A 27899-nucleotide genomic window follows, 5' to 3' on the forward strand; every position below is an offset into this window, starting at 1 on the left:
GTAGGCTGTTGAAAGATGAGAAGGGGAGTAAGAGCTGACTAATCCTCGCAGGGGAAGCAGAGCACACACATCTGAGCCACAGCACGGGTGGCAGATGAGGACAGAGAGTGGCCAGGCTCTGGAGCATTCAGGGTAGCTGAACTGGGGAGGGGTAGCTGCAGTAATCAGGGAGCCCCAGACACCCAAAGGTGATGATGTTCCTTTGAACTTGCTCTCAGTTGCACACCATTGTATTTACACACCAAGACAGCCACAGATCCATGTGGCCAACTGACACTCAAGACCAGATCATCTGACTCTCAAGACCAGTCTGTCTTCCCACATCAGCCTAGCCAGAAGGCTCACTTCATTCACTTTGGGACACCTTCACACACTTGGGGTCCTGGGAAGGCAAGAACAGGTCCCCTCACTCCAGGCCACTCACCTGCAGACATCACTCTCAGCGCCGTTCTCGGGGATCTCCTGGCATTCATCATTGTCGATGGCCCACTGCTGGCCGGCTGCGCAGCACGTCTCAATCAGGTCTTTGGTGGAGCCTGTGGGTTGCAATGTGGTTAGGTTTAGGAGGTGTGGTTAGGTTTGGGGACACCAAATGCAGGACACACTGTAGGCACTAGGCAAGGAAACCTCTTAGCCCCAACCTTCAAACACCCCCTGCCCTGCACGTCCAGCCCTTCCTTTCTAAGGAAGCACTAGGGAGACTGGGTCCTCCTGCAGGGTGGGTAGAACAATGGGCAGCCAATGACTGGTTCCAAGGGCATGGGAAGAGAGAGAGAGAGACAGAGAGAGAGAGAGAGAGAGAGAGAGAGAGAGAGAGAGAGAGAGAGAGAGAGAGAGTGTATTTTGCAGGCTGCTCACTCCAGAGCCCACAGGATCAGACTGCACAGGCAGCAGCTGACCTGTGATTTGTCTAGCCCCTTCCACAACCTCTAGACTGTTTCTGTCAAGACATATCCCTAAACAAATCATTGCAAACATAAGAAGCCCTGAGTGGGGTTCTGCTTCTGAGGAACCTGACCCGAGTAGCCTAGATGGAACAGGAGATAAGAAAAGAGCTTCAGGGGCTTGTGGGAGTTCACTAAAAGCCACCTTAAGTTGCTTTTCTCAGGGATTTGGTTGTACTGATGAAGTCTAACTAATACAAATTAATACTAATTAACAATTATTATAACACAATGATCAAAACCAAAATTGATGTATTCAAATAATGGTTTTACTTAATACAACAACAGGAAATTTAGAAAAAATGCCATTTAAAAGAGAAATCTAGAAATAAATCAGCAGTAATCAATCATATTGTCCAACAAGAAAGGAATCGCTCTGTCTCTCTGTCTTTCTCTCTCTCCTCCTCCTCCTTCTTAGATTGATGTGTTATTTTGCTGCATGTATATGCACACATGAGTGCAGAGGCCACAAGAGGGCATCAGATCCCCTAGAACTGGAGTTGCAGGTGGTCTTGGGCTACTGTGTGGGTGCTGGGTTGAACCTGTGTTCTCTGCTAGATCAGCAAGTGCTTTAACAACTGTATTTGAAACACATACCATGTATACATACTGGAATAGGGTCCATGTATTCAGGACATGAACCCTCCAGCATGAGAACTACAACTTTAACACAATTATAACCAAGGACCCAATCTGTTTATAGGGCTTGTCAAGGTGATTCTCAAATTTACACAAATATCCAGGCCTGGTGGGACTAGCCCGTGATCCAATATTCAGACAGTTTTGCAGCAGGATTATTGTTCAAGATCAGCAGGGGCAACATTGTGAGACTGTCTCAAAACAAAGAGGGGCAGGGCCATGGCTCTCAACCAGTCTGACTCCATCCTTTTCCCTTTTCAGGGATCAAATCTCCTCAGAGAATGTCTCCCTGACTCTGTGTACCCCAACCCCATCGCATCACCCCACTTAGCCTCCATTTACAAAAGTGACTACATAAAAGTATACAAGACAGGCAGGGGAGTATATGCCTGTAAACCAACCATGCTGGAAGCTGAGGCAGGGGGATTACAAATTTGAACCTGGGCTCCATAAAGAGATACACACACACATACACAATGTACATACACATGTGTGTATGGCAGAGATAGCCCATAGGCTGGGAACCCAGCCTTTAAGACATAATGAGCCTTGGCTGGGGCATTTCATATCCAAATCCTAACACTTGGTCTTCCTTCTATAGGCAGGAATCTTCCCTCCCTAAGGCTTTTCTAAGAAAGCCTTGTGGGACAACCAGATTGCACCAGATCCTGGGGTCTTGGCCAGGCAATGTATGATGGATGCCTCAAGAGATAACAATGACAGCCCCGACGTGCTGAGTGCCAGCAGCAAGCCAGGCATGGGGCCAAAAGACTCCAGCTGCTCTTACTCCCTCTGCCCAGAGGAAGTGGAAAATAGATGGCCCCACCACACTTCCTCTCTTCCCTTTCCCTTCCAGGCAACTTGATCCAGCCAGTCCTGAAAGACCAGTGAACACAGTCTCCAGCATGAGAGGGGCCGCGTCAGCATGGACTTGGTGGTCTTCTCTTCTAGTTTCTTGGTCTCAGACCATTTTAACTTGCACTTGGTAGACTTCCACTATTCCCCCTCTGGCTTTTCCCACCCCAGTTTTCTTACTTCAAAGGCATCTGGAGCTGTGACCTCATGCTGGAAGGTCAACCTATTTGGAACATAAGGGGGACTGGGTCTAATGTGGACTCAATGTCTAAGATATGGGAGGCAAGGTCACAACGAGGACTCTACCCTACAATTTCCAAGATGAGCCTGAGGAAGCTCCCACAGGCCTAGGTCCCTCCCTGACCCCAGACACCCTAGAGCCTCTCTCTCTCTCTCTCTCTCTCTCTCTCTCTCTCTCTCTCTCTCTCTCTCTCTCTCTCTCTCTCTCGGGATTTCTTGAGCTCTCTGGCTTCTGGTCTGTGGAGAGTACACCAAGCCTCTCCTCTTCCTCACACTCTGACTCTGGTCATATCTTCTGATCCATGAACTTCCTATGTCACGTTGCCTTGGCCCCTCCTACACTTTTGTACCTAGCCTGGTCATAGGAATTTGTGCCCAACCAGCAGTAGACTTGCTTCAGGTTGCTCCTGGCTTCCCAAGGCTGGGATGGTTGCCTCCTTTTGATGCCTAAACTGCTGCTTTACAGGACCTTTTTGTGTCAGCGAAGTCCCTGAGTGTCCTGAGGACCCACTAGGTCAAATATGTCCCCTCCACCAGGGCTACCCACCTGTCTTATCGGTCTGCCTAACTCCTGACCCTCTGCTTCCATCAGTCCTCCCATCACTTTCAGGATGGTACCCAGGTGACTGTCCACACACAGGGATCAGATGAGGACTTCTTCATGACTGTGAGGTCCCACGGACGGTCCTGCCTCTCTCTCCATTTTTTCCCTTCTTTGCTCTCTCTGCTCACTCATGCCTTGCTGTCTCAGGTTCATTTCTTCCCAGGGCCTTTGCTCTTGCTATGCTGTCTGCCCAGGATCTCCCACCCTCCCCCTGCTTTGCCCCACTTCTACTCTCAACCAAGCCAACTCCTTTCCCCTCTTCAGGGATCACTTTTCCTCAGAGAGGGTCCCCTGGCTTCTGTATACCTCAATTCTACCACATCACCTCACTTACCCTCTCTTATACTGCACTGACCTTAAATAACTCTGAGTCACCTTAGGGAGCCCTGGAGCTCCATGGAAAGCCATTACAGGACAAAGTGCCACACTCCCTGGTGTGACAGTCCAGGCCTACAAAGCAGTTCTCACCTTCTGCCGAGTCACTTGGGCCTCTGCTTGTTGCTGTCTTCATTGGTGATTAACTATGCTAGGAACACCCTCCTTCTTCCTGTCCACCTGGGGAATGTCCACCCACCGGTCCTTAAGAAGCCCATCCAATATGACTTCCTGCCCCTCCAAATGGCCAGCACACACCTGCCTCTGGGAAGGTCAGTTGGCTCCCACTTCTGGCTACACACAGAGACACACACACTGCACCACGATATCCCTGCCGAGTGACACACCCTTGGAGAGTCCTGTGTCCAAAAATGGGCCTGAGTCACCTCGGTTCCCCAGTGGGCAACACAGGGCCCAGCATGGACCAAGAACAACACAAATTCTGCTTCCAGGTGGGGCGTTCAGGCTCTCAGCAGCCATCAACATTTAAAGCTCAGACCAGCCTACGATGTCTGATGTCTGCACGTGTAGTAAAGGGGCCACTCAGAGATGCCCTTGTCCACCAGCACACATGGTGAGGTGTGTTGCACCCTTCTGAATGAGCTAAGCCAGAAAAGCACAGCACCAGAACCAATGCCTGAGGGAAGGCTGGGCCACTGCCTGTTCTGTGATGCTGTTTGCCCTTCTGCCTCTTCTGGAACGGCTGCGCCTCCCTATTCCTCCCAAGGATGGCCGGGACATCCTCACCTCCTGGTGAACAGTGACTGGCCTGGCTCTGACCACTCTGCTATGGTCTTTGGAGTATTGGGCTTCAGGGTCCTCCCAGCTAGAGAGTTCCCTGATCTCACTTCTCACACCCCTGGGTGGCACAGAGAGAGAGATTTGGAAAACCTGCCCTGCTATCTGCTGAAAGGGAAGATGTGCAAACTCATTTTGCAGAAATTTTGTTATTAGGAAAACAAGAAATAGATGCCCCAGGGTCCCAGGCCACTGAACAATCTATGCTAGAAATGTCTGCAGAGACATAGTCCCTATGTAGCAACAAGTCACCAATGAAGACCAAAACCACCATGTGACATGTTCATATACCACAAGCATGACATGGGGAAAGACTCTGGCCACAGGAAGAGACAAAAACAGGATAAGGTAACAGGACTAGAAAATCCCATAGTGAAGACTGAGGCTCAGGAATGATATAGCACAATCTAGACACACAGACCACAGACAGCAAGCACATGCCTCCACTCAGATTCAAAGACAGACGTGAGGTGGGCACCAGGGGTGGGGCTGAGTATTCAACAGGGGCAGAGTTTCAGAAGTTGGAGATCTCACTCCAGTGTGACTTCATTTAATGCTGTTCAGCTGCATGCTCCATACTTGGAAATTTCATGCTATTTAAAACACACACACACATTGCAATATAATATAAAGAACTGTGAGCTGGAACTTCCCCTTCCAGGAATCTCAGATGCTGACAGGCACCACCATGAACCCAGACAGGAGGGTCCCAGACGCATGATGCATTTGTGACAGCAAAGATTCCAGGAATACCTAACAATCAGAGATGAAACAGTGAAGAGGCTCCCAGCCAATCACACACAGGTGTCAGAGAGCCCGAGGCAGACGTGTAGATGAAATGAAGTCATTCCTGAACGTGTTTTAGTCCGAGTTCAGGAGCTATATAAACTGCCGTCCGTCTTTTAAAAGGATTACACAGAGATGCACCTGGCATCTGAGTGGAAACCCAAGCTCCAGCACCAGATGGTGTCGTGGGGAGGAGCCCAGCCTTCTGTATATTGCAGGCAGGTATCAGCCGTTCCTGAGCCCTTCCCTTGTAAATAGATTCAGGGATTCCGGAGGCTACAACCTCCTTTGATCACAGAACAATGGCTCTCCCAAACAATCCAGCCCAGACCTCCTAGACAGTCCCCTTTCCCTGACATGAAAGCCCCCTCTCCCCACAAAGCATTCTGGCTTTGAACCGCTGCAGTGCATTTTTCTCTCCTGGCAGGAAGGTAGCAGTGGGAGTCCCCACCAGAGCCCTGCCCAACAGGATGTTTGCTTTGAGGGCCTCAACACACAGCCCAGAGAATGACACAGCATCGTGGGTCCCACCAGCCTTGAGGGACATGGTGACATTTCCTGTACAACCCAGGGTGAGCCTTTCTGGGCCACCCAGGAGCCTTGAGCATTTTTATGAGGCCTGTGAAGTAGACAAATCAGAAAAGGTCCTGACCTCAGCTCTGCCTTCTACCCCAGGTTCATGGGACTGTGCAGAGGAGTAATAGGGACCATACGGAACCATTGGGATGGGGTTCCACCTAAGCCCACCCAGCCTTGGTTTTCTATCTCTATATAGGTTCTTCCCAGACCTATTAGCACACATATGCCATGCACCCCTGCCTTCCGTCATGCTCTCCCATGCCTGGCTGGTCCTGCTGTATGCTGATCAGAGTCTGAGTCTAGCAGCAACTGCGGAACTGCAGCCTGCACCTGTGGCACATCCCTTGGCTCTCAGTGGAGGGTCCTGCCACTCTGCCACGTTTATGAACAGCTAGACAGAGGCTCAACCTATCGTATACCACACACACTCAGAGGCAAAGGAGAATGAAAAGGGGCATCTACAAGGAAAGGTTCTCAGCACCACAATTCTCATGAATGCGACTTAAAAGCAAGAGGAGATGCTGCTCTATCCTGGGGTCAAGGACGAAAGATAGCTGGCACTGGGATGAACCAGAGATGAGAGTGGTGCGAAGCCACCTGCCACACACACACACACACACACACACACACACACACACACACATAAATCAAGCACACGTAAACTTTGGGGTGCTCTGGAAAATGATCAGAAACCATCAGTCAATGCTATAAGCCCTCCACCTAGGTGTGCAGTTAATACACAGGGATGCCTCTTGCTTTCCAGAGACAGAGGGATGCTGCCAGCAGCACAGACCTAAATGCCCATCAGTATCAGAGCAAATCAGCAAGCTATGATTCATTCCCACAGCAGAATGGCACTGAGACATTCTGCTTGCCATCTCAACAGGAGCAGCAATTAACACTAACAAAAGTAATTTAACTGCTACACACAAGAATGTGAATAGGACCCAATGTATTCTTCCAAAAGAGCCAGACACAAGTGGATCATTCCATTCTACAAAACAAACACAAGAATAGGTGATGTGGGATTCCCCTCTGTATGCTGTGAATACCATTGGCTAATAAAGAAACTGCCTTAGGCCTGAACTAGGCAGAACTTAGGTAGGCGGGGAAAACTAAACTGAATGCTGGGGGAAAGAAGGCGGAGTCAGAAGAAGCCATGGAGCCTCTGCCAGAGACAGATGCACCAAAACTTTGCTGGTAGGCCACAACCTTGTGGTGATGCACAGATTAATAAAAATGGGTTAAATTAAGATGTAAGAGTTAGTTAATAAGAAGCTAGAGCTAATGGGCCAAGCAGTGATTTAATTAACACAGTTACTGTGTGGTTATTTCTGGAGTTTGGGCAGCTGGGTGATGGGGAAACAAACAAATGGGCTCATACAACAAATAGGCCAGGGAATTGGCAAGTCAGAACAATGATTTTAATGGGGCCAGGAGGGAGTGAGAGCTAACAACATGGAGGTATCACCAGGGAACACTGGTCTCCATCTGCTGGCTGAAGGGCCACGTGTGTGCACAGGTGTGGCCTCTCTGTGCTGTCCACTGAGACCTGAACACTGCTGTCTGCACATTAAGCTCCAACAGGACATTTGGGGAAGGCCTGTTCCATTGTGCTACATTAAAAGACACTTGAGACTGTGTGCATTGGGCTTCAGGGGAGTTTGGGAATAACAAACCCAGGGAATACAAACGTCACGGTAAAGCAGATGCTGGTTAATCATCCTTGATTGCATATTACCTTTACAAAACAAGTTTTACAGCCCACCTTGGGAACAATTAGAGAAAGCAGAGTATTAGATGCCATTAGGGAATTAACTGGGTTAGATGTAGCATCGATTTTTTTAGCGTTTTAAGATACAGGGTCAAGCTGGGCAATGGTGGTGCACGCCTTTAATCCCAGCACTCGGGAGGCAGAGGCAGGTGGATCTCTGTGAGTTCGAGACCAGCCTGGTCTACAGAGCTAGTTCCAGGACAGGCTCCAAAGCCACAGAGAAACCCTGTCTCCTGTCTCGAAAAAGCAAAAAAAAAAAAAAAAAAAAGATACAGGGTCAAGACTGAAATGTTTTCAGCATGCATGTGTCTATATGCTGGCCCTCTCATCCACTGACTCTACAGCTGTGAATTCAACCAACTCAATTTAGGAAAATATTTCCAAAAGACTTGTATCGGCATTGAGCAAAAGCGCACAGACATCCTTCTGATGTCTGGTCTCCAGACAGTGCAGTGTAGCTGCTATGAACACATTGCATTCACCCTACCTCAGAATAACCAGCAACCTGCAGGAATTAAAGTAGGATGCACACAGGATCTGGTCATGGGTTTTACATAGAGACTTAAGCATCCTTCAACTTTGGTACCCAAGATGAAGGCAGGAGGTCCCTGGAATCAATTTCCTGAAGATACTGTGTGTTAACTCTGTGAGTATCTAAGTTAGGGTTTCTATTGCTGCAACCAACATGACCAGAAGCAGGTTGAGGGAGGAAAGGGTTTATTTGACTTACACCTCCAGATCATAGTCCACCATTAAAGGAAGTCAGAGCAATAACTCAAGCAGGGCAGGAACCTGGGGACAGGAGCTGATGCAGAGTCCAGGGAGGGTTGGTGTTTACTGGCTTGCTCAGTTTGCTTTCTTATAGAAGAACCCAGGAACACCAGCCCAGAAATGGCACCATTTACCATGGGCTGAACCCTTCCCCATCAATCACATAATAAAAAAATGCCCTACAACTGAATCTTATGAAAACATTTTTTTTTCAGTCGAGGTTCCCTCTTTTCAAATGACTTTAGCTTGTGTCAGGTTGACATAAAACTAGCCACAATGCAATGTGTGTGTGTGTGTGTGTGTGTGTGTGTTGGTGATGATGCTTCCTCTAGGCATAACAACACTATTGCTGCCTTGAAATCAAAGCTGCAGTGATTGTCCACACAATGCCCTTTGAAGGCTGGGCCTCCTAGTATTCCTTCATGGGAGTGAGACACGAACCCTGCCCACTCCCCAAAGATGTACCAATAGTCAACAACAGATATTAGGGGATGCACATTAAGTTGTGTTCATATTCTTGTAACCCCAACTAAACCCATGGGTTCACCAAGGACTTGTGTGGAATCATTTGGTCTGCCATTATGGTCTTAACTGGGGTGAATAGACATTTGTTCATGCCTCCCCAGGAAATGCTAACACAAATGTAAGTATATGTGTACTCATGTGTCTCTGTGAGTATCAAATGAGTCTACCCTGGATGGTAATGGTCCCACAAACAGTCCTAGCAGCCCACCATGGGTTGAGTGAGAGAGGGCCTGCGTCCATGGTCAAGGGCACGTGCCCAGAGGCCTAAAGACATTCCACTAGGCCCTACTTCTTCTTTTCCTCCTCCTTCTCCTTATTCTCCTCCTCCATCCTCCCTCCTCTTCTTCTTTTGGTTTTTCAAGACAGGGTTTTTCTGTGTGGCCCTGGCTGCCCTGGAACTCACTCTGTAGACCACTGGCCTTGAACTAACACAGATCCTACTTCTGCCTTCCAAGTGCTGGGATTAAAGGCATGTGCCACCACTATGCCACCAGGCCTCAATTCTTAAAAGTTCCATCTTTCACAGCATTGAAGTGGGAACAAGGGCTGTGAAATAATGCTTTTGCACACTCATGTTGGTTTAATAAAATGCTGACTGGCCAGTAGCCAGGCAGGAAGTATAGGCAGGGCAATCAAACTAAGAAAATTCTAGGAAGAGGAAAGGCAGAGAGTCAGTCACCAGCCAGGCACAGAGGAAGCAAGATGAGAATGCCTTAATGAGAAAAGGTATCAAGCCACGTAGCTAAACATAGACAAGAATTATGGTTAATTTGATTTGTTAATTTAAGTTGTAAGAGCTAGTTAGTAATAAGCCTGAGCTAATAGGCCAAACAGTTTATAATTGAAATAAGCCTCTGTGTGTTTATTTGGAACTGAATGGCTGTGGGACCAGGCAGGACAGAAACTTCTGTCTACAAACAAGTCTTTCCACATGAGCCTCTAGGAAACAGTCCAGATCCAAACTGTCAGACACCCAGCTTCGGACTCCCATGGATCACATGGCCTCTCCCCAGGTGTCTACACCTCACACCAAAACCTCCAGCACACAACTGAAGGCCATCTCTATCAGGAAGTATGCTGTTATGCCCATACCTGGGAAGTGACACAAGAGGGTTCCTTATCCCTTGCCAACTGCACTTACTTGACCATCCTCCCCAGCCTACTGCCCTCTCCTCATTCTTCCAAGCTGGCCTTCTACCTTGCTCAGCCCTATTCTTTGCTCAGCAGGGAGATAGCCTGGAGGGGTAGACGCCTAGAATCTCAACAACATGCTGACCTGACTGCTTCTGTTCCTCAAGCTACAGCCAGAGCTGATGTGGGTTTCCTAATGGCAGCTAAACTGCCACCATCCCTGAGCCACAGGGTTCTGCTGGTCCCCTCAGATCCAATCACATCTCCTTCATGAAAGCGCTTCCCATGGGCTTTGGCTCAGCTGGGAGGGTCTTCACAGGGAAGGGAGCCCTAGCTAGGAGTCAGGACTCATGATTCCATCTCAGAGCTCCCTGGGCTTTTGGCAGGCTCCTCACCTATCCCTAGCCTCTTCAGAGTTCTGGTTGTATGCCTGGGCATGGGAAGGAGCAGGGCAGTCAACACTCCCAGAAGCAAGGTCAGGCCCACTGCACATTTTCTTGGTGCTTTAAATTGTTTGAATAAACTGCCAGTATTCACATGTTGGGAGCTTCCAGATGAAATTCCAGATCCCAGGATTCTGAAGAAAACCAAAAGTGACCATGCTCAGTCTCTCCAGCCCATGAAACAACAGAACCAGCATCTTCTATACAAGTGGAATCTGACCTTCCACCAGCCTGGTATCTCTAACTGCTTCCGGGCCACAGCCTCCCAAAGGTGTAGTGGACCCCCAGGCATTGAGCCACAGCTGGACACCATCCCTGCAGGGTAGGCCTCACCTCTGTTCGCTGCTGACATGTTCCCAGGCATCCAACACCATCCAGGAGCTTGGCCCATCCCATCCCAAGCTCAGCAGCTCTCTAAGCAAGAGCAGGACAGTCAGACCCTGCGCTCAGCTTCCCACACTCCACCACCTACATCCCAGAGACTCTGGCTCTCTGGCCCCTGGACTGAATGACGCAAAGAGGTCCAGGCCAGAGGCCAGAGAAAAGCCGACAGTCTGCCAGCTACACACCAGCCCTGTTCTGCCCAATGGGCCCAGTGCCCTGTAATTATTCCAGAGCCTCCATCTGGACAATAGAGGCACATTTGCCTGTACAGTGTAGTTGGGCACTCAGGGGGATGCCATGCAGGGCTAGGAAGTACCAGGGCAAAAGGCCAAGTGGGTAGTCAGCACATTTCTCTGTTTCGTTGGCCTTGGAACCTATGATAGTTCCCTTAAACTCCCTGGGCCTCGATCACCCATCTATAAAATGGGTATAATGACGGTGAACCCCTGAGGGTATCTCAAGGAATGAAAAGATCCATACATAGCCAGAGTTGAATCCAGCACCTGACACATAATCCACCCACTTGCTTACCCTTAATGGAATGTCACCTCACAAACAGGCAACACTACAGGTAGAAAGGACTTCAGGCTGGGCATTTGTTCATGGCTAGCAAAGGAGTGCCAGAGGAATACAGAGTAAATGACAGGCAGGGAGGAACACTTAGCTAGAAGGGGAGCACAGCACAAGGAGGAGGCAGGCAGGGAGGAGCACTCAGATGCACATCTGGAGGCAGCTGAAATGACAAACACATGGGTGGGGCAGGAAGTGAGCAGCTAAACACTCCAGCCCATCCCCAGCAGGCCTGGCCCCTTGGCTCTTTGGCAGGAGGGACAGGCTTCTGACGAGCAGAAAGGACACAGATCTGTCAAAACAAAAGCACAAATCCACGCTCCTTGCACTCCCCAGAGCACAGCAACCCCTGCAGGGAAAGCAGAGAGCACACCACACAGCAGAGCTCTGCAGCCACTCTGAGCCCTAACAGGGCTTCCTACATCTTCCAGATGCAGAACTGAGGCTCAGAGAGGGTGACTCCTTTGCCTGCGGTCACACAGGCAGGAGGAGCAGGGCCTGGAATCCACTTTCTGAGAGTCATACTGGGCTCTTTCCCAGGGCACCGAGCTGGGAAGCACTGTGTGCCCATGGGGGCAAGGGCCTTGCAGAGTCCTACAAAGTTCTCCTGTCTTCCAGTGGCAGACAAAGGATGGCAGAAGGACCTCTGTAAGGCTCTTGTACAGGGCAGCCAAGTTATTTGCCTGAAGGTTATACAGTGAGAAAGATCTGAGTCATCTAAGCTGGGATCCTCCCAGCAGGCCAGGCGGCAAGAGCACATCCTCTGCCCTTGTGCAGATCATGGGGAAATGCTTTTGTTGTGGGGAGCAAATAAAATGGGGCCCCTGAAGCTCCTGCCACGGTGTTGAGGGCTGGCACGCAGGGGTAGAGAGGCCCCTCACTCACTCTCTTACTCATTCCTCAGGGCCTGCTGAGGACTCTGAAGCCGCTCTCCTGGGGTCAGACTTCCTGCAGAGCTGGCTATGGAGAGCATCAAAGCAGCAGCGTCGCCGGTGCTGAGCCTGCACACAGGACCACTGTGCACTCTTCATCTTTGGGTTAGGACAGACTGGAGCATACCAGTTGAGGACGAGAAACCTTGGGGAGCGGAGATGAGTCAGGGTGGGTCAAAGATGAGACCATGGGGATCGAAAACAAGACCAGATAGAGCAGAGACAAGATCATGGGGATCAGACCAGGCAGAGCAGAAATGAGACCCTGTGGGTCAGAGGAGACATCTGTGAAGAAAACCAGAAGCACCGGCAGTGGCGTGGCTTAGGAGAGTGGCAGAGAGGTAACCCCACAGCCCTGGAGGTGGCACATGGTCAGGAAACCCAGTGGAGAGTTTCCTGAGCATCCTAGACCATCAGGAATCCGCACATCAGTGGGCAGAAGGGAGGGAGCAGTCATAAGCTGAGGAAGCAGCTGGGACAGGCTGTGGAGTCCACACATGCTGAGAATAATCTGGAATTAGGTTTAGATGATTTCTGCATAACTGTGAATACATTAAAAGCCACTGAACTATGCCTTCAAATGCAGGGGACTTCTGGCTATAAATATGATCTCAATAAATCTTCTTTTAAAGAAAGACATTAAAGAAACAGAAGATTTAGAGAAAGTTGGTCCCCGTGGAGTGGCAGCCCTGAGAGACACCATGAGAACATCCCACTCATAAAGATGACAGAATATTTAGAGAAACTTTGATCCCCATGGTCTTGTTCCCCCAGGCATGGCGGTATACATCTGTGCTGGACAGTTTGTACTGTCAACCTGACACAACCTGAGTCACCTGTGAAGAGGGAATGTCAATTGATCAGACTGGCCTGAGGCCCTGGCTGAGAGAAGTTGTATTGATTGATGATTGATGTGGAAGGGCCCAATTAAAGAATCCCCCCCCCCACAGTGGTCCTTGGCTTCAGACTGTGAGGACAACTTTAAATGTAACTGGTGCCTATAGGGAGGATAGTGCCTAGGAAACCCATATGAGCTACCTGTGAGTCCCTCATGGGAACTAGAGCCCACTCTTCCCACAGCCACCTCTCTGTGTGACCTTCAGAGAAGCCCCTTGACCTGGGAAGACAGTTTCCCCATTGTGTCGGCCAGACTGTGTCACTCCAGGGTTCAAACAGTGGCCCAGAGAAACAGACCCAAATCCAGCTGCCAACCACTGGCGGTGACACCATAGCTAAGATGGAGGGCTAGCAGCCACCTCTGCCCAGTGAGAAGGGCTGCCTCTCTGTCTGCCCAGCGGCTGGCCTGTGGTACGTGAGCCCAGCATGGTCACACCTGCTTATCATTCAACAACACCAGGCAGAAGTGCAGTTTCCCAGAGGCCTTCTCACTTCTAATGACCACGAACATGCTCTGTAGAGAAGCCGACAGGTAGACCAATGAGGGCCAGGATGGCAGGTTCGCAGAACAGAAGCAGGACACCTCTGACAACACTGCCCAGTTGTCCCTACGGATCCTAAGGGCACTGGATCCAGGAGACCCTGGCACTGCCCCCAAACAGCAGGTGTTCCAGTCCCATATATGAGCCAGCCTGGCCTCTGCACAGCCACTGTATGCTCTAGATCTTCTCCAGACTACGGTCACATATCACTATGCTGTGTGGACTGATGTTTAGGGCATAAGGACCAAACTGCTTGTTTCACACAGTTTCAATTCTTGTCTCAAATGTTTTGTAACCAGCGCTGGTGGAAACACAGACCATAGGGTCCTCTGCATCTCCAAACCTCTGACAGGAAGGTCAGCACACTCGGTACAGCTGAGCTGTAGTCAGGGCCTTGCTGAGGACAGCAGAGGCTGCAGAAGCTGGGGAAAGCCCCGGGCTCCTCCCAGCACCACAACCACCCAGCAGCCCTGGCACGTCCTATGTCCAGGCCCTAGGAGCTGGCAGTGGGTGGGGGGAATGGAATCAGAGGGTTCCCAAGTTCCTGCAGGGAACAACTTTATACACAGCCCTTCATCCTCATGACGCCTGAGACACCTCACAGGTTTAAAACCCCTGTGGACTCAGACAGGCCCAGATCTTTTTGGTAAGCAGAGTGCTGAGGAGAGATGACCCTGCCCATGCCCGGCTGCACTCTGCCACTAAGCCACACCCCGTGCTCTTTTGCTATCACCTTTTCCTCTGAGGACAGGGTCTCAATCATTGCCCTGGCTGGCCCTGGTCTTGCAGCCCCACCGTCCCAGACTCCTAAGGAACAGATTATATCTATGCCTCACCAGACAGGGTTCTGGGCCCAGATCTGCATCCTAGGACAGGCATGGTGCCCTGGGTTTGGTTTCTGCCCCTGCGCCAACAGCTCTTCCTCATATCAGCTAGAGGATCTCCTCTTAGATTTCATTCCTACTGGCTGCAGGAACTTTACAGACACCCCCCTTCACGGGCCCCTCCTAACACTAAGCACAGGCAGTCTCCCCTCCAGTCTCCCTGACCCACAAGAGATAGGCACAGGGTACCATACCTCATGCCAGCCTCCTCTCACTATGTCCATAGGCCAGAAAGAAGGCAGGGCTCTCTGGAACCTTCTGAGCTTTGGTGGGGACAAAAGGGCTTAATCATCACTGAGTTTATATACTAGTGCCCAGAGGATGGCGCCTGTGACAGGTAGGAGCCTGCACCTGTACTTGGGCACCAGATAGACACCTGCCCTGCAGAATGAGGCAGCCCCAAGGAAGGGAGCCCTTCCTGCCCAGCTTTCTAACAGCCTCTTCAAGGCCAAGCCACCTCCTGCTGTTTCTTCAGCTCCCTCTGCTATGCCAGTCCGGTAGAATCAGGACCCTCCCAAAGCCCCTTGAGTGACAGCAGAAGCAGACGTCAGAGCCCCTCTCCAAAGCCCAGAGAGGCAAGCATGTGGCTTCCATTTAGGCAACATCTGGACACGCTCAGGCAGGGACAGCCCAGCTGAGGCCGTGGAGATCCCTGGTACAGTTCTGACTCCCAGGCAGGACCCCCGCCCTAGTTAGGCCCAGACAGTGGATAGAAACCACCTTCTCCAGGCCCCAGAGCTGCCATGGCAACAGGGCTAGGGTCATTTCCGGCCTGCCTCTCAGTGAGCCCAGAAGGTTGAGTAGGGCAAAGCTGTCTCTCCCAGCTTCTCCCCCACCCATAGCCCCAAACTCCCCTCCAATAGCAGCCTGGAGACTCTAAGTTTCAGACCCCACTTTTCTCAGAGGCTTGGCAGGCCACCAAAGCCCCACCCACAAGGCCTGCTGTCAGTCACCCACCCTCACCAGCTGCATGCCCCGCTGGCTGCCTTTATCTGCTTAATGCACTCCACTCTGCTAGGCCCCCGAAGGGTCGGCTGAGCCCGCCTTGTTCCCTAACACTGCCCTGACTGAGGCTGGGCCCCACAAATGCTGAGGAGCAGAGAGTTGTGGGTGAAGGGCAGACGAGAGTAGAGTCAGTCACACCTCATGCTCTGGGGGCACTCAGCCCCATGCCGTCGACAACCACAGAGGAGCTCGCTGCGGCCTCAGAACGGCCCTGAAGTAGGGCTTCTACACTGCCTGCGGATGGAGAAACTGAGGCACAAAGGGCCAAGCCATTTGCCTATGGAGGGCTCTGGGTCCTGTTTTAAACCTCTTCTTCCTCAGCTGAAGCTCTAGGGCCCTCGTGGCCCTGCTGACTATAAACTGGGCCTTTCCGTGAGTTGGGCCCCTGTTAGGATGGCCCTGCAGTAGGTGAGGGTACTTCAGGCCTAGTTCCAGCAACTTTCATCAATGCCATAGCCAAAACACAGCTGAGAAAACCCAGCATGGAGATCCACCAGGTGAACAAAGCTGCTCCCAGATCCCTTGGAGTCACCGGGGAAGCCAGGGCTTTTCCTATCCTGGAAACCCAGAGGCTGCAGGCCAAGGGCACTGAGCCCTCCCACACACATGCACTTCATTAGACCTTCCCTGCCCCCTGTACTTCCAGGCTCAGGGCGGAGAACAACCTGGGCCCCAGGCCCAGTCAGTCACAGGCCTCCTCTATAGCCACACCTCCCTAGCAGGCTGGGAGCAGGAAGCCACGGGGATGGGAAGCAGGCTGGAAGCAGAGATGCTGGTGGTATGAGGACCATAGGCCTGGAGCCATCCTAGTCATAAAAGACACACTTTGTGGCTCACTCATAGCCACAGAGCCTGGAACAACAGAAAAGGATCATGGTCACAAGATGACTGCCTCAGAGCCCCTCACCCACTCTGTCTGAAAACCCTCCCAGGCCCTTCCCTGACATCCATCCCTCAAACCCGAGGCCCAGAGCCACACCAGCCCACTCCTGCTTTGCCCGGGCCATTGGGGCCCTGCTCACAGACAACCCTGCAGTATGGGGCTGAACAAGACACAGGCTCTGGCTGTGGGGAAACCACATAATTTCCCAGGCACTATTGTAAGGAAAACGGGAGAAAATAGAGTTGGTGGGTTGGAAGGAGACAAGACTCAACTGCTCGGGAAAGACTTCCTGGAGGAGGTGCTGTCTGAGCTTAGCAAATGCTGAGAACAACTGGGAGATCAGATTCTCAGGGAGACAGTGAGTCAACAGAGTTGAAGAAGAATGGGGAAGAGAGGTTGGCAGTGGTCTCCCGCCGGTTCCAACCATCATCCAATGTTTACAGAGCGCCAGCTGTGCACAGGAGGTACTGGAGCCCTTGGGCTCAGCCCCAAATCTGACTGGTATAATGCTAAACATCAGAAAATAAGCAAGGACCGAAGTGATGATGCCTCTAATGTCAGCTTTGACTGAGAGAGGTCAAAGCTGCAAGAAGGCAGGCGGGTGGCAGAGAGGGCACCCTAAAGAGGCACCTGTCACAGAGAAAAGGAATAGGTCATCCAGACACCTGGGAAAGCATCTCAGACAGAAGCTGTGGCAAGTGCAAAGGTCCCAGGACCAGAGGCTGCCTGTCCAAGACTATGAGAATGGGCCTTAGCTAACTATGAGAGTGATGGGGTCAGGGGAGGAGGCAAGGAAGTCCCTAGGCAGCTGAGAAAGACATGTGGACACCACGGGGACTTTAGCGTCTACTTTGTATAAGGTGTGAGCCACTGCGGGGCTGACGCATTAACCAGACTCATGGCTGGAAGGAGCAGCAGAGTTAGAGCCACGATAGAACATGTCCCCTCTGCCATCAGCCCACTCACGGACAGTTGACCAGACCCGCTGAGCCCTGTGATCCCTGCTAAGACACCCTTGAACTCTAGTAGGCAGGACCATACTCTATTCTGATGAAGAAAACCTTCTGTGCCCTCAGCCAGAGCCCACCAGGGACTCTGTACCTCCTAGAAAATGACCTCTCTGTACCCCTCGGCCAAGCCTATGAAAGGGCAGCTGCTGAGATCCCTTGCCAATGTCTTTCTGTCTTAGGCCTGAAAGAAAGCACCATGGAAATCTCCACCAACCCATGCCACTTTGTCTCAGGCCTGAGAGAGGGCAGCTAAAGTGAACCCATAGGCAGTGACAGTTCCTTCCAGGCTCAGTTGTCCTGCAGGGACACAGGAAAGGGCCTTACCATCAGGACCACTTCTGGGGACAGAATGTACTGAGTTAGGGTCTGTGTCCTCTTCTGCCCGGGATCGAGGTCGCAATTGCGGGTGGTGGCGTATTTCTTCAGGCACCTCTGGGGAGGATGTGACCTGGGCTCTGTCAGGCGGCAGTGTGGAAAGGGTGGGGTAGCTGCTGGACCTCACTGGGTCCTCGGGAGAGCTGTCTGTGGCCAGAGATGGAATGAGACCAGCCATGCCTGACTTAGGCAGGGGAGCAGCACCCTCCTGCCCTGCACTGGGAGGAGTAGCCTGGGCATCAGGAATAAGGTTCTCTTCTGGTCCTGCCTTGGCTTCAGCCTCCTTCTCCTGGACAAGGAGGTCAGGTCCAGCTGGGGATGCTGTAGGCAAGCTGTCCGGCTTCCCGGGGTCACCTGCTGCTGGTGGCTCAGTGACCGACATCTCCTCCACTTCATCCTCCTCTTCCTCATCAATGTCCTGGGTCACTCTCCTGGCTTTGGCCTGCATGGGTGCTGGGGGACCCAGGGCAGCAGCTGCTGTGGGTCTGGGGAGGGCAGCTGGCCAGGGAGTTGCTCGAATGGAGGATGGTGGCAGATTCCCGCCTCCTAGAGCAGCTGGGGGGCCCTCTGCACCTGCAGGGACCTCATTCACAGTGGCCATAGTGGCTTCTGCCTCAGCCACCTCCTGATCATAACTGTAGGGGTCTTCGTACTGTCGCTCAGCATCACCATCCTCTGCATCTGAGAAGTTCCCATGGCAACCAGGGAGCTGGTAGCAAATGAGCTCACCGCCAACATCAGGGCAGTGGCAGGCCCGGCAGGGTGAGAGATGGACAGTGTGGCCAGCTGCATACTTACGGCCAGAGTGGACACAGCCCACCTGGCCACACTGGGGACAACTGTCCGCTACCACCACAGCCTCGATGCAGTTGGGTGGCAGTTCAGGGCACAGCATAAACTGGCAGCTGATCTTGCCACCACCCTGCGGGCAGGAGCACTCGGTGCTACCAAAGTCCACAAAATAGGACTGGCCGGCTGGCACACGGCCGTCCACGAAACCTCCCTGCACACAGTCATAGTACTGGTAGCCTTCACAGGCACAGCCCTGCTGAACACAGGTGGCGCAGCAGGCTCCTGGCTCCAGGGCTTCCTCGATGCAGTTCTCCAGTACTGGACACTCCACGCCTGTGCAGTCCTGCCACGGGACAGCCATGCCTGGGCTTAGAGTCAGTGCCGTGACCAGGGCCAAGGCCAGCCACGCTCCTGCAGACTCCTGGAGCAGCATCATGTCTTGAGAGGCCCTGGAAGGATGGAGAGGAAGCCGGTCACGCCAAGGACACACACAGAGATTAGGTGCACACCCCAGCATGTGCACACACAGCACACAGCCATCTCCACCTCCAGGCACGTCCCTCTGCCCACACTCACGCAGCCTTCGGGCCTGGTCTCTCGCACACACAGACAGCCACATGCAGGGAAGATACAGGAACATGAGCATGTGTCATTCAGGTGCCACAGATGCTGAAGTAGGTCAGCAATTTGGCCCTACATCTGTGTTCTCAAGGTGACTTGAGTCCTCTGCGTCATCTAATCCACAGACAGACACACACACACACACACACACACACACACACACACACACACACTAAAGTAAAGGCAAGTAAGTACACTTGAGTACATGCTCACTCAGTCCAGCACTGTGGCCTCACCCTGCCCAGTCACCCTGACACACCCATGGGTCATCCTGCACACATAATCCCATGCCCACATCGACATACATGCCCACGTCTACATGCATGCCCACATCTACATACATGCCCACGTCTACATGCATGCCCACATCTACATACACGCCCACGTCTACATACATGCCCACGTCTACATGCATGCCCACATCTACATACACACCCACGTCTACACGCATGCCCACGTCTACACACATGCCCACGTCTACACACATGCCCACGTCTACACACATGCCCACGTCTACACGCATGCCCACGTCTACACGCATGCCCACGTCTACACGCATGCCCACGTCTACACGCATGCCCACGTCTACATACATGCACATGTCTACATACATGCACACGTCTACATACGTAAACTCCAGAGTTCATGATCATCTCTCCCATGAGACCCTGGAATTTCAAGGTCAACCTTGGATGTTCTCCATTTCCTCACAGCACCTTGCTGTCTCTGTCCTGCCCATCTCCAAGATCAGCTCTCTTCTGCTCTGCTGCCCCAAGCCACACCTGCCCTGCCTGATTCCCAGATTAACCATCACCCCAGCGGCCTCCCCGACCTTCCCTGGGATGCCAGAGTGATCCAGGGGTCTAGCTTCCATCACCAGGAAGAAGCAGCCAGAACCCACACCATGCCCAGCACTGGTTAGGTTCCCCCAACCAATCATAAATGCTCCCAGGAGCCTCCCCTTTCCTGTTCCCTGCTCTCCTCAAAGTCTTCCACAGCCACTCAAATCCTCACTCCTGAAAAAGTTACAGATCCGCACAGGCACAGTGACTCAACATCAGGTCAGCCCCTGGACAACACAATCCCCTGAAGTCACGAACAGCGATTCTCACACCATCCGTTTTGATGGTACCTGTTTGGTGTGTGTGTGTGTGTGTGTGTGTGTGTGTGTGTGTGTGTGTGTGTGCACATGTGCATGTGGGGGGGGTTATGTATGCATTTGTTCCTGGGGGGGTCACATGTTGCATATGTGTATATGTATGAGTCTACCTGTGTGCACATGTGTGATGTCAAAGAACAACCTCGGGTTTCATCCTCAGAAACACTGTCCACCTTCTTTAAGACAAGGTTCCTCACTGGCCTGGAGCTGGACAATTAAGGTAAACTAGCTGGCCAGCGAGCTCCAGGGCTCCTTCCTTCTGTCTCCCCAGAGCTGTGATTACAGGGACATAGCATCATGCCCGGCATTTTACGTAGGTTCTGGGGATTGAGCCCTGATGACCACCTCACTGATTGGGCAAGCCTAGCCCTGTTTTATATCTTTTAGAAAATACAACAAAGCATAGTTCCTGGGTCTCAATATTTGTCGATTTGTTTTAGGGGGAGTTTTTTTTTTGTTTGTTTGTGTTTGTTTGGAGACAGGTCTCACATTGTAGTGACGGCTGGCTTGAACTTGAGAGAATTCTCCTTCCTCAGCCTCCCAAGTACTAGGGTAAGCAGGTCTATACCACCACACACAAGTCTCACTTTAAACACTAAGAAGATGGATGGTAACTTCTTGAAGGTCTGGGGTGAGAAAGAGGAGCAGAGAGGGTACTGAGCTTTCTGGAGAACGAATGTGCCTGGGATACCCAGCTCCTGCCCAACCCAGGCAGGGTAAGTATGGCCTGTGGGCATGGCCTGAGCCCTAAGGGAAGCAATGAAAGAATGGCAGGTGGTCACCACCAGTTGCAGCTATCAGCTGGCAGGAATCTGTGCTGGGTACGTCCAGGGACTCGTGTTTCGTCAGCCAGTAAGATGGGCTAGCTGATGGCCCTGGGGAAAATGGTACATGCTCACCTGTTCCAGGCACTTGTGGCTCTGTAAGGCAGTAAATAGAGAATCTGGGGAGGGTCTGGTTGCGAAGCCTGCTATCCTGAGGACTCAGGAAAGACATCTGACGGGAGGTGGCATCTGACAGACTTGAGGAGGCAAAGTGCTTTGGGCTAGGGACAGCGAGTGCATAGGCTTGAGGCAGGAGCAGCAGGACACAGGGAGGGACTTGGGTAGGAGGAAGGATGGGCGCTGGGAACAGGTGAGCAAGGAGACAGTAATGAAAGCAGAGCAGTGTGTTTTCCCGAGTGAGGGACGTGGTATGCCTGCAGCCCAGGGGCCTGACAACCATGTAGACTACCTGTGTCGAGTACAGCAGAAGACAGAAAGAACAAGAAGTGCGGGCTGGCCCAGGAGAAGAAGGAAGGTGGGAAGAGGTGCTTGCTGTGAAGATCAAGTCCACAGAGTATGCAGACAGACAGACTCTGGTCAGGCAGGGGAAAGAGGAGGGGTTTTGGAAGCCTAGAAGAGGAAGCCACAGATGGAGTCCATGGATGTGTTGGGACTGGGAAGGGTTTGGGAAGCCAGGAACCATGCCATAAAAATAACCCTGAAAGAGAGAGCCTGTGTCCATCCATGCCAGGCACGGAATCGGGGATATCTGAAGCCCCAGGAGCTCATGCCAGCTGATTCTGTCCTCACCTGCTGCAGGATAATTGCCACACTGTGAACCCCAAGATTACATTATTTACTGCAAAAACCTGTTTCTATCTCTGGTGTGTCTCAGCTCTAGCACACACCTTTAATCCAAGAGCTTTCTGCTTGAATACTGTAAACAGGATTAAATAAAGTCAATGATAGGTCAAGAGGCAGAGCCAGCAATCAGTCAACAAGAGTTGAACTGTTAAGTGATTATTAAGAAAAAATAATAATCAGGAAGTGGTTATTAAGAAAAAAGACCATATGGAGTAAGAGGGAATCAGGAGAACAGATAGATGCACAGGAAGTAGAAGGGAGGGGCATTCAGTTGGAGGAGTTTGGTTTGAGATGGTGTAGAGAAGGCGGGAGGTTTCAGGGACGTAGGTAAAAAGGAAGGTGAGCTGGGTGCTTGCTCTGCCTCTCTGAGACAGCAGGCTTTCACCCCAGCAGCTGGCTTCCGGGTCTTTATTGGTAAAATTGAGCGATTGATATTTTGGTAAAAAACAAAAAAAAAACTCAAACCACTCATCCTCATGACAGTAGGAAGGGGAAGGAAGATCTAAGCAGGCTGCAGTCTCCACAAACCTCCAGTGAACCCCACAGGCCTTCAGGGCCCTTCACTAGCCCTCCCAGTTGTCTCTTAACATGCATGGATGAAGTTCCCCAGAGTAAGGTCACAACCACACCTAGCCAGGGTCTCCCAGAGTTTCCCCTGGGAGCCCCACTCTCCAGAAGTGGGGGGCAGATAGGACACATGCTAGAATAGCATCGTGTGAGGACAACTCCATCCAGTATGTTCTGAAGCTGCCCGCACTACAGAGCGCGGCGTGCAGCTGACACATACTTCACACCCAGGAAGCACTGACGTGGTCTGCGGGTTGGTGGTGGGGTCACTGTGGGAGTTACTGTCTGGCTGTCCATCCCCAGATGTGCTGCTCTGTGCCAGGGAGGCTGGACTCTGCTGAGACCCCATCTTGGTTCTCCAGCTTCCTGTCCAGTCAAAGGGAGGGACAGAGAGGCTGGGGTGTCCACTCCTTGCTTGTTTCCCTCTGTCCCTCTGGGATACCATGGCAGTTCACCTTTCCCCATGGCCACAGTTCCTCTTCCCTCACCACTCCTCCTGTCACAGACACGGTTGGCTTCCGTGACTGCCCCTTGTCATCCAGACCCAGGAGACCACAGATCCCTTTCTGCCCTGCCTGCAGCCTGAGAGGCACGCCCTTTGATGGACCCCACAGCATGGAAAGCAGAGACCTCGTGCACCTTCAAAATGGAATGCTAAGTGGGAAGAGCAGGGAAGAGAACAGGAGCACAGTCACTGAGGCAGCCCAGGTGAAAGCAAGCATGTTCCTGAGACAGAGGACACACGCTCAGGAAGCTGAGGGCTGGGCCAGCCTTGCTTGTTTCCCAAGCGTGAGGACCTGAGTTTGATCCCCAAGGCCCATCTAAGAATCTGGACACAGCCACACATGCCTGTAATCCCAGCTCTGGGGAAGAGAAGACAGGAAGATCCCTGGGGCCATGCCAGCTGACTCAGTGAGCTCCAGGTTCAGAGAGAGACTGTGTCTCAAAAGTAAAGTGGGGCAAGAGAAAGAGGAAGACACTCATCAGTGACCTATGACCTCCATACACACTTGCAAATATACACATACATATACCACATGCATACACAAAACTTTTAATTTTTAGAAAACACATGACTTGACGTCACATGGACAGGGCCTTGGGGGGTAGAGACTCTTTCAGCAAAGTTCTCTCTCCAAGGGTACCCATTGGAGATCCCGTCTCCACATCCTCATACAAATCCCTTGGTGAGCAAGGATGCCCAAGAGGAGCAGGTCTCTGTATATGAGCCTCGGGTGCTCTAGGATGTTGCTTAGACTTCTGCTGGTCTCTGTGACTGGCCACATCCGAGTCCTCACTGTTCCAGACCCTCTACAAACCATGGTCCTCCAGTGAAGTGATTGACAAGTTAACCTCCATATTGTTGCATGACTCTGAGCTGGCAAGGGCATTGGAAGGCCAGAGTGGCCCCAGAAAGACATTCTATTGTTGCCATTGTAAAAGTGGGGTCTGTTCAGAGGAGAGCAGTGACCACATAATAGCAGTGCCCAGAAATCCCCCTTATTCTCTGGCAAAGGATTCCTGGATCCCTGGGGATGCCTGAGACTTCAAACATCTCCAAATCCTGCAATCCTGACTTAGATAAAAGTGCCAGCCAGCAAGCTTCTCCTTTACTTACCCCTCCCCTCCAATGAGCACTTCCTGACTCTCTTTGGCATATGGATCACCACCATCAGTGCTTCTGTGCGTTGGGGCCATGACTGAGTGGCATGGGACCGCTGAAAAGCAAGTTCCATATCAATGCCGCACCCTATTAAGTAACCAGCAGGAGGGTAGTGAACACAGCATGAATCCACTGGGCAGAGCGGCTCAGGTCCCAGGCAGGAAGGCACTAGAGGTCATCATTCACCCCAGAGTGCACACCTCTTCAAACCTGTGATGTCTAGTCCTGAGATTTGCTACTTGATATTTGAGGCCACTGTTGGCTGTAGACAATTAAGCTGTGGGAGATGAAGCTTTCAACAAGTCTTCTGCATGTTACACAGTAAGACGGGTCCTTTGCTTCTCCAATTCTCTAAGAACTTCTGGTTCTGACAAGAAGAGACCTGCTAGAACTAAGAAATAAAAACCCAGGCCATGCAGTCACACTGGGATTTCAGACAGCAATGAACACTAGTTTAACATGAGTACACCCCTGTGATATTTAGGACATAGTCACTGGGTGGGTTTCTGAAACCCTGTTTTAACTGGCAGCCTGCACTGGACGGGCAGCTCTGGAGGAAAGTCTCAGCCTGGCGCTGTATGCCTTACAACTTCTCAAGCATTCGGAATGAATCTCCTTTAAATGACAGGCAGCTACAGAAAACCCTGGGGCTTGCAAACAGCTGGGCTGACAGCAGGGAAATAAACACACGAGCCCTTCTCTCTGGCCAGTCAGAACATGAGCAATCAGTTCCACCTGGCCAGGGTACTGCCCTCAAGGCTTCCAGACCCATCCCCTCATCCAACCAGAGGACAGCACAAGCCAATAGCCAGTCCATCTGCACACAGCTCCACCCATGGGACTTTGTGTTTATGGTACCAGACTGAACACACTGCCCTTGACTGATTCAGCCTCCCTAGCTCTCTGTAAGACCTGAGAGCTCCTGGTCTTGATTCCACAAGGACTTAGGCTTCTCCTTTGTTTGAGACACAGTCTGGCCATGTAGCCCTGGATAGCCTGAAACTCACTGTGTAGACCAGGACGGCCTTCCTCTACTTTCCCTCTACTCAGTAGCCACTGTGTCTAGCACTAGTCACCCTCAGTGTGTCAGTCTCTTCAGATTCAACAGCCTACAGCTCCTCAAGACCCTCAGTGGTAAGAGATGTGTCCCCTGCCCCACTGGCCTCAAGTCTGGGATATGGGCACGTGTACAGGCCTCAGCAGGCCAGAGTTCCTGGGTACGGGGAGAGAAGAGAGGAACTAGGGTCTCAGCCTCAGCACAGCACTAGGGCTACCAATGGACCGGGCAGGGCAAAGGCCTAGGAACCCAGCCCTCACCCCACCAAAGACCAGGAAGAGCTACCGTCCGTCATGTCAAGATGAGAAGACACCTGCCAGCCAACAGTGAGAAGCTGGAGAAGGTACAGGTGTGGATCATTAGCAGTCAACACCTCCCAACTGGGGTCTCCAGGTGAAAAGAAACTGGAGCCATGCAGTGCCTAGCACACATAGACACACAGAGAGACAAAAGCAAACACATGACACGCACCCAGACCCACACATACAGAGACATACAGAATATGTGCACACACAAGCACACACAGAGACACACAAATCCACACACAGACCCACACATACAGAGGCAGATAGAATACAGGCACACATACAGACATACACACACACACAAATGCACAGAGAAACACACACATAGACACAGATACACACACACAGACATATATACACACACATACAAATACACAGACATACAGACACATGCACAGACACACACAGAGACAAACTCACAAGCACACTGACAATGGATTCTAAAATTGTTCAGAACCTACCTTTATTGCATAGATTTTCCTGGGTTCACCAAAGGCCCAGAAAAACAAGGTCATGTTCATTAAATTAATCCCACATGACCACACTCACCACGGCATGCCACCCACTGGTCAAGAGGCCAATAAAAACAACCAGATGATGGAATGCCACCAGCCTCAGCAAGGACATTCTGGGACAGGCCACCATGCAAATGCCCCTTAAGGACATGATGTCCAGTAACAAAACATGCTAGTCAAAATGGACACTCACTGAAGAGTCCACTTACACTTACACAGTCTGGGCACTGTGATGGAGAAGTGGACACACTTTGGGTACAAGAGGACAGAGGAGGACGAAGAGGCAACATTCCAACTGAGACTTACCCAGGAAAAATATGTGTAGTCACCCAAGCTCCGGGGAATGGCAACAGGCAGGGGAAATGCATGTGAAAGGGCCCTGGGGCATGAGCATAGAGCAATTGGTGGGTGCCAGGACACAGAGGGGGCGCTGGTACTGAATGGCCAGAACTTCTGCTCAGGATTAGAGTCTAGAGATAGAAATGGAGACAACTGCACAACACTGTAGCGGCTCTTAATGACACTGAGCCACACACTCAAAACTGATACATTGTGTGTGTATTTTACAAAACAAACAAACAAAAAACCCACCTCACACATGCAGTTCAAACCAAAAGCCAAAAGAGAAGAGAGTGATCAGATCACAGAGAGGGGACAGGTAAGACCTGACAGGAAACAAGAGCTGCCCCTGAAACCTGTCTTCAGTAGTAAGCTTCCTGGCAGCCAGTGCCAAAAGGGAAATTAGAGGGTGACCCGGTGCTCCTCGTCTGATAAGAGGAAGTCATTAGATCACTGGGAAAATAAGCTTGTTCTTGGCACCAGCCCCCAGGCAGGAGCTCAGCAGCTGACCAGCTTCATCCTCATTTGAGCTGCTCAGAGCAGACAATGCCGACACCAGGCTGCGAGTGTCCAGACAAGTTTATTTTATTTAGCTATAATTCACTGATGAGGAAACTGAGGCCAGATGGGATAAGTGATCTGTCCAAGGACCCAAAAACATAAAGAGTAAAGGGATATGAACCCAGATCTGAATGGGGACAGGAACTCAAGTCCTTTAGTTCAGCAAGTGCCTCCTCATCCCATCTCCCATCAGCCCTTGCTGAGTACTAAGATGGGACAGTGGACCAACAGAAGTCCCCCTGTCAGAGACACAGGGAAAATGTGATTTAAGATCACAAGTTCAAGGTTAACCTGGGCTACATAGTGACATGAGTATCGTGTGTGTGTGTGTGTGTGTGTGTGTGTGTGTGTGTGTGTGTGAGAGAGAGAGAGAGAGAGAGAGAGAGAGAGAGAGAGAGAGAGAGAGAGAGAGAGAGAGACTCTTCTGGAACCAATAACCTAATGTAGAAAAAAACACATGGAAGAAATCAGTAATCCAATCTGCAATCTGGGCATTGTAACAATGAGCTGGAAACACCCTTGATAAAAGAGGAGCAAGGAGGCTGAGGGGGTGACATTTCAACTGAGATTTAGCCAGCAAAAATATCCAAAGGTCTGGAGAATGGCAACGGGCAGAGGAAATGCAGATGCAAAAGCCCTTGGGCATGAACCAGTCTGGCACACCGCGGGTACCATGGAAGAGAGACAGCAGGAGCTGGGAAGTAGACAACAAGAAAGAAGGTGATCAGGGGACAAGGGAGAGGAAC

General features: G+C 51.4%; 1 protein-coding gene across 3 annotated transcripts in view; it reads right to left on the reverse strand.

Moving 5' to 3' along the window:
* Fbln2 (fibulin 2) overlaps positions 1-27899 on the reverse strand; it is a 62097-nt gene that overhangs the window by 22026 nt on the left and 12172 nt on the right. For all 3 annotated transcript variants that reach the window (XM_075983486.1, XM_075983488.1, XM_075983485.1), the window contains 2 exons: positions 17896-19187; positions 425-536 (listed from right to left, as the gene is read on the reverse strand). In XM_075983486.1, coding sequence (XP_075839601.1) covers positions 425-536; positions 17896-19174 — 1391 coding nt within the window. In that variant the 5' untranslated portion in view covers positions 19175-19187. The remainder of the gene's footprint in view (positions 1-424; positions 537-17895; positions 19188-27899) is intronic.

This window comes from Microtus pennsylvanicus, chromosome 8, assembly GCF_037038515.1.
Source record: "Microtus pennsylvanicus isolate mMicPen1 chromosome 8, mMicPen1.hap1, whole genome shotgun sequence".
Lineage (NCBI taxonomy): Eukaryota > Metazoa > Chordata > Mammalia > Rodentia > Cricetidae > Microtus > Microtus pennsylvanicus.